The sequence below is a fragment of the Pseudorasbora parva genome, chromosome 22 (assembly GCF_024679245.1).
Source record: "Pseudorasbora parva isolate DD20220531a chromosome 22, ASM2467924v1, whole genome shotgun sequence".
NCBI classification, from domain to species: domain Eukaryota; kingdom Metazoa; phylum Chordata; class Actinopteri; order Cypriniformes; family Gobionidae; genus Pseudorasbora; species Pseudorasbora parva.
In genome coordinates this window covers 16,965,098-16,976,740 of record NC_090193.1, presented here as the reverse complement: position 1 = coordinate 16,976,740, position 11,643 = coordinate 16,965,098, and the positions used below count along the sequence as shown (strand labels likewise).

The 11,643-nt window shown below is 38.8% G+C and overlaps 2 protein-coding genes across 2 annotated transcripts; one reads left to right on the top strand and one right to left on the bottom strand.

Annotated features, from left to right (window-relative positions):
* The first annotated feature begins 528 nt into the window (after positions 1 to 528).
* krt15 (keratin 15) lies at positions 529 to 3,216 on the top strand. The gene is made up of 7 exons (XM_067430880.1): positions 529 to 1,144; positions 1,421 to 1,503; positions 1,594 to 1,750; positions 1,962 to 2,123; positions 2,231 to 2,356; positions 2,624 to 2,844; positions 2,968 to 3,216. Exons 1-7 carry the CDS (start codon positions 584 to 586, stop codon positions 3,107 to 3,109), a joined length of 1,452 nt encoding a protein of 483 aa, XP_067286981.1. The 5' UTR covers positions 529 to 583; the 3' UTR covers positions 3,110 to 3,216.
* A 24-nt stretch (positions 3,217 to 3,240) lies between these two features.
* Positions 3,241 to 11,360, bottom strand: krt98 (keratin 98). Its single transcript, XM_067430881.1, has 8 exons — positions 10,985 to 11,360; positions 9,907 to 9,989; positions 9,665 to 9,821; positions 6,072 to 6,233; positions 5,010 to 5,135; positions 3,865 to 4,082; positions 3,750 to 3,760; positions 3,241 to 3,632 (listed from the first exon to the last, which is right to left on the bottom strand). The coding sequence occupies exons 1-8, from the start codon at positions 11,309 to 11,311 to the stop codon at positions 3,538 to 3,540; spliced, it is 1,179 nt and encodes a 392-aa protein (XP_067286982.1). The 5' UTR covers positions 11,312 to 11,360; the 3' UTR covers positions 3,241 to 3,537.
* Between the last annotated feature and the right edge of the window lie 283 nt (positions 11,361 to 11,643).

The window sequence follows — 11,643 nt, the reverse complement described above, 5'->3', positions numbered from 1 at the left end:
TCATGTTTGAAAAGACAAAGGGAGGTCTGTTCTGGGGAAGCTGGCAGCATTCCAACTGCAAGAGACCATTTCACAGTGTGGTTTTAGCTTGCTGTTTATAAGTGTTTATCACATCCAGCACTCTGTTGTCCTGGAAACCCCGCTGGCAGGCGCAGGTCATCCTGTCAGCACACATGTTATGAAGCCTGTAACGCAGACCGTATGGCAGTAACATGAGATACAATGCAGACATGCATGGGAAAATCTCGTCCTTCACATCAAAGCAATCACGTCCTGTGAAAATCTTGACAAGTTATATGCATATTTTAAGATAAGATGTGCATATGTCTTGTCTTTTGCACATATCCCTGGGCTATAGGCTCTCAGATCATTCCAACAATTCATGTCAATTCACCTGTCAGATCCTCTGCCTCCAGGCATGTGCTGGGCGGAGAGTGAAGTTCTCTCCCCTCACCCCCTCCTCCAGCTCTACCTCCACCCACCCCTTACCACATCCCACAAACATATAAAAATCAATCAGCCTCATCTGTAAACCACATTCCCTCTCCTTGCAGCAAAAGACTCTCTCCTCTGCACCCCAGCAATGACGTCCTTCAGCAGCCGTAGTTTTGTATCTTCTGGAGGGGGCTTCGGTGGAGGCTCCATGAGAGGTGCTTCTCGGTCTTCAATGATGGGCATTGGAGGCGGTGGCCAAATAAGCAGCATGCGTGCTGGGAGCGTGTATGCGGGTGCAGGAGGCAAAGGGACCCGTATCTCCACTGCATCAAGCATCTTTGCATCTGGTGGTGGCGGCGGCGGCGGAGCAAGTTATGGGTTTGGTGGTGGAGCAGGTTATGGCTTTGGTGGTGGCGCTGGTGGTGGAGGAGGCTTTGGCTTTGGTGGTGGCGCTGGTGGTGGAGGAGGCTTTGGCTTTGGTGGTGGCGCAGGGGGAGGCGATATGGACCTCAATGTGACCGTCAATGAGAAAGCAACCATGCAGAACCTGAACGACCGTCTGGCATCTTATCTGGAGAAGGTGCGCACTTTGGAGAAGGCCAATGCAGAGCTCGAACTGAAGATCAGGCAGTTTCTGGAGAACAAAACCTCACCTTCTGCCAGAGATTACTCTGCCTACCAGGCAACGATCAGCGACCTGCAGAATAAGGTACTGCTACTGAAAAACTTCACAACATCTCTTGCACAAGAAATGTATTGTTTTCATAGCTGCAGGATTATGGGTGTGGTCATGCCCTCATCGAGTTTTCTGCCTGTCAAAAAGAAACAAAGCCATTCGAGTGCATTGTACAGTTTTGTATGTCACGGTTTACAATACATGGGTGGATCAGACAATATTTGCATTGTGTCAATGCATATTTGGAAGCTATATGGGCTCTGCATTTGCAAAAACAAATTAGTTTGAATCCTCTCTTATCTCTGACAGATCCAAGATGCAACCCGTGTCAATGCAAGTGTCTACCTGGAGGTTGATAACGCAAAATTAGCCGCTGACGACTTCAAGACTAAGTAAGTCCAAGCCTACAGTTTATGAAACGTCTTTTGCTCGTACTTTGTTTTTAAAGTTGCTAATAAGCTTCTCTGGTTTGATCCATTCAGGTATGAAAATGAGTTGGCCATGCGTCAGTCTGTGGAAGCAGATATTGCTGGGCTGAAGAGACTCCTGGATGAGCTGACATTGGCAAGATCTGACCTGGAGATGCAGATTGAGGGCTTAAAGGAGGAACTTATCTTCCTCAAGAAGAACCATGAGGAGGTAAACCACTGAAAAACCTCTCCAAATCAATCATGAGAGGATATTACTGCATGATTGACAAACACAATCTTTTGATCTTGCCAAAACAGATTAGTTCCTCTGATGAACTAACAAGGCTGTCAAATGCGTGGGGCTGAAAAGCACTGTAAATCAGAGGAATGTGCCTCAGGGGCCATATATACATAATTTCAATTTTTTTTTCTCTTTGTAGGAACTGGCGTCCATGCGCACTCAAATGACTGGCTCAGTGAATGTGGAGGTGGATGCGGCTCCTCAGGAAGATCTGAGCCGTGTAATGGCTGAGATTCGTGAGCAGTATGAGGGCGTAGCTGCCAAAAACCAACGTGAACTAGAGGCCTGGTTCAAAACCAAGGTAGAAGAGGGCAAATAAATCTTTTCCCTGAACTATCCAAAACTAGAACAACCCAGTTTTGTTCTTTAGAAATGCTTGACTAAATTCTGAATGTTATTTATCTGCAGTCAGAGACCGTGATTAAGGAGGTTGAGACCAATACAGAGACCCTACAATTGTCCAAGTCTGAAATCACAGAGCTGCGACGCACCCTTCACGGCCTGGAGATTGAGTTACAATCTGAACTCAGTAAAGTAAGTGTGTGTGTATGTGTGTTGGGATATCAAGTTGGTAAACATTTTAAACCAGTCTAAGCTGGTTTAAGATACATTGAGCTAACTGGTCATCCAGCCTGGCCAAGTGTTCAGTTTAAGTAGGCAGCCAGGTTGACAAGAGCCCAAAACCCCTTCGAAACCTGCAAATCAGCCTGGTTGAATGTCTACCCTTTTTTACTGAACATAAATAGTTCTTATTCCACTTTGCACTAATAAATACTCAGCACCTCCGCTCTTATTTTACAGAAAGGATCTCTTGAGGCAACTCTTAGGGACACAGAATCAAGGTACTCCATGCAGCTGGCTCAACTGCAGGCTCACGTAACAAGTCTGGAGGAGCAGATTGTTAATGTCCGAGCCGACACGGACAGACAGAGTCAGGAATACAAAATGCTGCTAGACATCAAGGCCCGGCTGGAGATGGAAATTGCTGAGTATAGGAGACTGATGGATGGAGAAGCAAGCAGGTAGGAGGTGGTGGAAGGTGGATAGTGATAATGTCAAATATATGTGTGTGTATTTATGATTGGGTTTTACCATTTCTGAGGAATATAGCCTACATCAACATTTTCTCTCTTTGTCACCATTAGCAGTTTCAGTGTAGGAGGAGGAAGCGGAGGAGGAAGCGGAGGAGGAAGCGGAGGAGGAATAAGCGCTACCAAATCCATCAAGGTGAAGACCATTGTTGAAGACATTGTTGATGGGGAAGTGGTGTCAACTACTACAAAATAAACACCAAACACTGTCAAAGACCTCCCATCCACACCTGTCACACAAGTCTTCAGGCTTTATGCCGCAGTATTGTTAAGAATAAAATCAGTGATGGCGCAGAAACATGACTAGTTTGTCTCAAGTTCAATCTCTTTACTATTTTAAGTCAGTATGAAAGCATTGCTTCTTGATGTTTCTTGTTTTGTATCTGAAAGAATAAGGATACATTTCGAGATTTGTGCATTGCAATACGTCAGGTATATGTGATTGTCATACAACACTGGGAAACAGAGAGCTAAAAGTATTTGCACAGAAAAAAAAACTAAACAGTGATATTATGTTCATAATCTAAGGTGAACTTCAAATTCAATTGTGCATTACAGAGATCTTGAACATAAGACATTAGTAAGACATGTGACGTCGTCAGCTGAAGTGTGTTTTTGAGCAGATTAGTCATTTTCCTCATTGACATCCATGGTCTCACAGCTCTCTACAACCTTCCCATTCAGGACGGTTTCCACCGTTGTGGTTTTGGTGAAAATTTCTAAAAACAATAAGAGATGGTTAATTAGCAATGCACTACAAAGCTTCATAGTGATGTAATATATTTGTACAAAAAAACTATATATATAATAATAATAATCATAAAATAGTCACTTACTGCGGGACTCACTGTAAAAACATAAGGGAGAGAGCTGGTGTCAGTAAACCATTTTTTTTTGAATCAGCATCCACTAAATCACAAGATATCAAGAAATAAAATCCACGAGCATCACCTTTTATCTCCATCCAGCAGTCTCCTGTACTCAGCGATCTCACGCTCCAGTCTGGACTTTATGTCCAGCAGCGTTTCATATTCTTGTTTGTTCTTGCCAATGTTAGCATGAAATTGACTTAGCTGGTCCTCCAGACCTGTTACAGTGACCTGAAGCCTAGCCAACTGGTCCCCGTAACGGGCCTGTTTGTCCTCCAGTTCCCCATCAAGGGCTGACCTCTGTTGATAGGAATTATATATATATATATATATATATATATATATATATATATATATATATATATATATATATATATATATATATATATATATATATATATATATATATATAGGCATTACACACACACACACACACACACACACACACACACACACACACACACACACACACACACACACACACACACACACACGTCATGTGTCCATGTTTTATGGGGACTTTCCATAGGCGTAATGGATTTCATACTGTACAAACTGTACATCCTATCCCCTTACATTGCCCCTGCCCCTAAACCTACCCATCACAGGAAACATTCTGCATTTTTACTTTCTCAAAAAAACTCCTTCTGTGTGATTTATAAGATGTTTTCCTCACGGGGACCAAAAAATGTCCCCACAAGGACAAGGATTTCGGATATTGCCATCTTTGTGGGGACATTTTGTCCCCATAACGTAGGGATTACCAGGCCACACACACACACACACACACACACACACACACACACACACACACACACACACACACACACATTTTGCTGTGCACACAGTGATTGTCTATAATGTTGTTGGGTGCATTAGGGCAATATATTGTTATATACTGTTATATTGTATATAACAGTATTAATAACCCATACTTTTGAGGCACTATCTTCAATTTTAACAGTCTATCTCTTTTTCTTCTAAATGTGTAAACATAGGAAATTACAGCACATTTCCCCTGACTGTTCTTAAAGCTGGCAGAGTGCTGGTTGGTGAACTAGAGGGGGAGAGGCTGGAGCTCATGGACAGAAAAACAACAGCCTGGCACAACACATGTTCTGCCTAGACATGTTACCACAGACTTGGAAATTATGCTGTGTTTCTTCTTCACTTTAGACTAAAACTCTATTTTTTCCCTTAAAAATAAATGTGTGTGTCTAGGTTTACCGTGCTCTTCAGGGTCTGCAGTTCAATCTGTAGTTTGTGTAAGGTGCTAGTCAACTCCTTCAGCTCTGTTCTGCTGTACTGAAGATCTTCATTTTGTGTGACCACCTCCTGTTGCACTGTGCTGATCTGCAGTTAACACCAACAAAAATAACAATTATGACATCCAACACCTTGTATCCGCCTATAAAACAATATTGTATTCCGTTAAAGGGATAGTTTACCCAAAAAAGAAAATTCTGTCATCATTTAGGCTACTTACCCTCAAGTTGTACCAAACATGTATGAATTTATTTCTTCAGTTCAGCTAAATACAAAATAAGATTGAAATAATTGACTTTCTTATGTACTTTATTCCATACTATGTAGGTCAATGGAGCCCATCAACTGTTTAGTTACCCATATTCTTCGAAAATGTCTTCTTTTGTGTTCAATAGAAAGAAATTCATAAAGGTTTGAAACAACTTGAGGATCAGTCAATGATGACAGATTTTTTTTTTATACTAAGAAGCACCAAATCAGTTAATTTCAGACATGTAGACATTTCATTTAAAGCTGCTGTCCATAGCCTAACTTTTTTATGTGATCAAAGATTTACAGAAATCAGATAATGAGAATGTACACCATAAATCCATTTTCCAAAACGTGTTTTTGTCCGTGTGTTTATAGTGGGACTCTTTCAGTGACTTGCCATAGACGTAGACAGAGAGAAGGAGCTCTGGCTGAAATGTTTTTCCACGAGACGCATGCAGTTCTGTTTATTAACCGCTAGAGAGCAAAAAGTCACGGACTGCAGCTTTAAATAAAATAAATTAGATATATACACATTCAATTATACTTAAATATATAAAGGATTACATTTTTTTTCCTAATAAAGGAGAATTTAATGCCACAATGGCCTGCCAAATCTGCTCTGCATTGTAATGTAAAACAAGATTATTTCTTTGAAATTGTAGTAAAAGTGCAAGTGTTCAGTTTCAATAGTAGTCAATGGTACAATTTTACAAAATAATAATTAATCATAATAATGCAGTTATTCAAGTACAAATGCATTTGTGATTTCACCTTGCTTTCATACCAGGACTCCAGCTCTTGACGGTTTTTCTCAGTCATTGTCTCATAGTGTTGTCTGATCTCGTTGAGGCCCTGCATCAGGTCCATAGAGGGCGCTGCATCCACACAAACGTTTACCTGACCTCCAACCTCAGCACTAACCTCCGACATCTCCTGCGAAAACATATCAGATTCAGAACGTGTGTGATTTGGCACAGAGACAGAGATGGAATGTTTTATGATGTAGACATGGTATTAATTTTCAGTATCAGTAGATTTAATAGGGATAACAAAAGAAGTGGGAGTGGTGGGATGAGCCTATAGTCTTTTAATCCCAAACATGTCTGAACGATTTCAGGAGAAAGTGTAGTTTTCCCTTGATGATTTCTATTTATTGAAAAGAATTATCATTTGGGATCTTTAAAAGAGTTTTTTAGGTTCATATGTTGTGTTTATTTGATGACCTTTCATAGACAGACCCAAGAGCCCTAATGGTATTACTGTTTATTTTCAAATGATGTAATTGGAAAGAAAATCCCAGCAAAGCTGGCAACAGAAGAACAGGAGGAAAAAGGAAACATTGAAGGAAGGAAGGAAGGAACACTCTTAATGAACCTGTGTGTTTTTCTGTTGTGGAAACGGTTATCTCTGAAAGGGCCTCTTTTGGGCAGCTTCAGTAACCTAACCTCTCATTCTCAGAATGCCTTTTAAATCGTTTTTAAAAATAAATATTAAAATAATATACTTTAAACATACTTTCCATCTACATTAAGTTTAGAAAACATGAACATTACATGTTGAAAAGTTTGGTTAAAAAAAACTTGTGGAGCCTATATGTCTTCTTTTTTGTGAGTAGTTGTGCCATGCAGTAAAGGTTAGAGAAAGCTTGATGTGTACACCTGACACTGAACTTATGTTCCTTTCTCTTCTACCTTTTTATTTACCAAGAGAGTTTCCCCAAATTTGTATTACTGTAGTATGTATCATTTACTCTAAATCAAACTCTAACAAAGCGCAAGAGATTCTTTTTTATTTGGCTCAGAGACTTGAATCAATTTCCCCTAATGCTCCTAAATTTATTCAGTTTTTTTTTTTTTTTTAAATAATTGTAATATCAAGAGGAGTTTGCACACATGCTACCAATATGTTGATTGACTTACAAGGAAAAAAAGACTTTGGACATGCTATGGAACTGTTAGAAAGGCTTATATATTTCATCTGTTCTCCCACCACTGGGGGCGTCTGAACACAGTCCTGTCTACCTCCGACCTGTTTATCAGAGGTTACTTAAAAAAGGGAGAAACCACAGAAAGCCTGTTATAATGTGGGACAATGAAAATACAAAGAGTTTGCAGGGGTGTTTTGAATGTACCAATTGGGAGTTTGAAAAGTGTAGATTATTCCTATTAAGACATCTACCCTAATGATAAACCCTGGGTTTCTAAGGAATTAAAATCCTTCTTAAAGGGTTAGTTCACCCAAAAGTGAAAATTATTTAAACTCACACTCATGTCGTTGGACACCCGTAACACCTTTGTTCATCTTCGGAACACAAATGAAGATATTTGTGTTGAAAGCTGATGGCTGAGAAGGGCTTCAGAAAGGCCTCCATTGGCATTCAGTGCATTCTGACCCACTCACAAGACTCATGAAGGCACTAAAGACGTCATTACAAAGTCCATCTCACTACAGTGGCTGTACAATCATTTTACAATGCGACGAGTATAGTTTTTATGCGGAAAAAAATCTAAATAATGACTTTATCCACCAATAACTATTTTCATCGCATTGTAAAATTGTTTTAATTTCATTACAGACTTTAACAGTATTTAACAAAATATATATAGAGTTAGGCTTTCTGGAGTCAACCTTATTCAAGGTTACATGGATCAAAAACATTAAGTAGGCCTGTTTTATTTTATTTATTACTTTTTTAGAGGTGGGGCCAGTAAAAATGTTGATATTGCAAGTACAAATTTTAACCACTGGCCCAAGCAGGCCAGTAGAAAAAATCCTAAGCATTGAGCACTGCAATGTTAACTGTTGGGAATCACATTGACAAGTATAAAGAGCATATACAAAGAGAGAGTGCTGAATAAAGCCAACATTATTGTGCATGACAAGAGACATCCCTTACATTATGCTTTTGAACTTCCATCTGGATGATGGTATTGTGTTTCCAGGTGCATGAAAAACAGGTCCAAACTATCTTTTATTCCCCACGCAATTTGATTTTTAAATATATCTTCTAGTGTTGACTGATGGCCAGATGGTCAGGTCATCTTATCTTAAATTCTAAATTAGTTTGATTTGTTTTAAATTATGTTTGTATATGCCAATTGACATTTTAAATGTCTGTGTGAGTATGCTGCATATGTACTTTCCCTACGGGGATCAATAAAAACCAACTAACTTATGACTTATATATATATATATAGTAAATTGATACTTTTACTTAGCAAGGCAGCATTAAATTGATCAAAAATGACAATAGAGACATTTTTTGATCTAATACAAATATTTCCATTTCAAATGTTGTTCTTTAACTTGCAAGTTCATAAATTAAAAAATAAAAACAATAAAACACTCTATCATGGTTTCCTCAAACAGTTTCCACAAGCAGGAACTGAAGTTTGCATGTCTTTGTTTCATTATAAGGTACTATTATATTTGGATATCAGTTACAGGCGATATTCCACAGGTTTTAGCTGTCCTGTACAATGTGTACCAGGGTGTGTGCCCGTCTGTTTGTGGGAAGGTTGGAATGTGAGGAGTGGTGGAATCTCACACTGAGAGAAGATTCACGTCTTTACTTTTGAATTAAATGGGCCTTTCATAAATGATGAACCTGAAACAGAATCCTTGTATGTTTCCATAACAACTTATAAATCTGGCAGTACAAAGGTCTTAGGGACGGCCCCTCTGCAGAAACTGAGTGTGTTATGGGGTGTTCACAATGACTGTGATTTTCAGCGACAGAGCAACTGGAAATCATTCATTTTCAAGGAAAGATGCTGTGCTATTTAATAGCAGTTCTTATTCTCTTATGCAATATCTTCTTATAAATATGGAAAAAAATAATTAATTTGTAATAGCGGTAGCTACTTGTTAGGATAAATAATGGTGAAGTAGTTGAAATTGTATATGTTAACCTAGCAGGCTAATCAGGAGATAATGCAGGCTAACTGGTTAGCTAGCAAGCTAACCGAAAAAAATAAATGCATGAGAAATGCTCTCTTTGCTCTATTTATATCACCATACCACATCACCATGGTGATATTTACTGTATACAGTTCAGTGGAAATGTTTCCAACTAACTTGGGCTTACATAACAGCTTTGTGTAAAACAGGAATCAATTTGTGGCTGGAATATCTGAATGGCCAGTCTCATGGGCAATGCCCTGAATAGAAATCCTGTCATGGTGATATTATTACTGTTTACAAGCTACAAAATACACTATGGAAAGATACACCAATCGTCTGAGTTCTGTCCATTTTAATGAAACTGAATAAGGATTTTTAAAAAGATAAGAGAGAATAGACATAACCCCACTGAAGATTTCATGAGACAGGTTAAGATGGGAAATGTCTGTCCTATATCGTACCTCCTCATGTCTTCTCTTCAGTATGATGAGCTCCTCCTTCAGACTCTCAATTTGCATCTCCAGATCTGACCGACTCAAGCTGAAGTCATCCAGAATTTTCCTCAGATTGGCGATGTCAGCATCAATGACCCTGCGCATAGCCAGCTCATTCTCGTACCTGAAGCGATGGTTCACAAAATGAATTGCCCATAAATGACCAATTAAATAAAACAATCGCAAGATGTCAATATTTAGTTTCTCACTTTAATTTGAAGTCATCAGATGCCAGTTTGGCATTGTCAATGGCCAGGACGATTGAGGCATTTTCTTGTGAAACTGACTGAATCTGCCAGTAAAAAAATCAATCAATAAAAAAATTAATCAATAAATAAAAATATGTAATATATTTTACAGATGATTACACAAACAGCACGTGTCAAAGATGTCAGTCTTTTTAGAAGGTTACAGAAAATACACCCCAAGAACACTGAATTCCAAATAAAAAGAAAAAAAAATGCAGATTGCACAATAAGCAGTCTGGCACCTGGAGTCATTTTCATTTTGGTATCTGTGGAATTCAGTGCAACCACAGAACATGGAACAGCCAAATCTGACAACAAAACGTGTTCAATCTGTGTCTAAGCACATTTGTCTAGATCAGTAGTTCATAAATTGTTTGGGCAAGTTAGGCCACTATACGTTTTCTGGTAATTTCATGACTTAATTGACAACATAACTATGGTGATGCATGCTTGTAATTTGACAAGACAGGACTTATGAAAATATTGTTAAAATGATGATAATGACATAGCAACAGAATGTCAACAGCTATGTCAGACGCTAGTCAACTGCTTTCACGCATGTCTTTCAAAATAAAAGTCCGTTGTTGTTTTTTTGACTACTCCGTGAATGCTTAAAAGGGCTGTGGGATACACCAGCTGAGAAACACCAAACACAAGCTAGTCAATAGTATTAATAATGAACGTTTTAAGAATTGTGACAATGTTATATTTTGTTATATGATTTTGATATTTCTTTAGGTTCATATTTTGCTTTCATTTATTATTTTCATTTATTATTTCATTTTTTATTTCCGTTTTAGGTTTAGTAATTTGAGTAGGCTTACTTTAACTTAAAATTCAGATTTTCACCATAAATTTTTTATGTTTCATTAATATTTATTATTTTAGGCCTACATATAAATATTATTGGTTTTTTTTCCAATTAATTCACATTTCAAAGAACATGAATAATGTCATGTCTGCACAGTATCATGTCTCAAATAGCATGTCATCCACTCTGTTTGAAGACCCTGAGATCCTCATTCCACTCTGAACTCACCTCTTTTCTCAGGCTCTTGATGGTGTCCTGGTAGACGGTGTGGTCAAATGTGGCATATGTGTGGCTTTCATACCATTCCTTGATGTTGCGTTCCAGATCAGCGTTGGCCTTCTCTAGTGAGCGCACCTTGTCAAGGTAAGAGGCCAGCCGGGTGTTCAAATTCTGCATGGTGGTCTTCTCATCAGCGGGCAAGTCTAAAGCATCACCCAGGTTGAAGCTCCCTGGAGAAGAACGAAGAAACCTTGCAGGGGACAATGATATCCGGGTTCCTCGACCACCAGCTCCTCCATAAACACTGGTGGCTCTAGATTTATAGGGGAAAGACATAGTTCACAAATGTAGAAGTGGGATCAAGACACAAAAGCAAACACTTGGCTGTGACTTTGTCAGATAAAAAAAAAAATCTTTAAATACTTGCCCAGGATGGAGGAGGGGGAGGATGTTTTGCTGAAGTGAACAGGTGGGTATGTACGTTGCCCTCTAGAACCTGAATATCAACATTTTTTTGTGCTGTTTAAAGTCAAAGTGTGACATTTCCTGTCCTGGACCTAATTATTAAGAATTCTAATAATAACATTTCCGTTAAAATGAAAACCAAATGTGTATCTAAAATAAATACACCCAGTTGTAGGAGATAAAATTATCAAACCGGAGGTGCA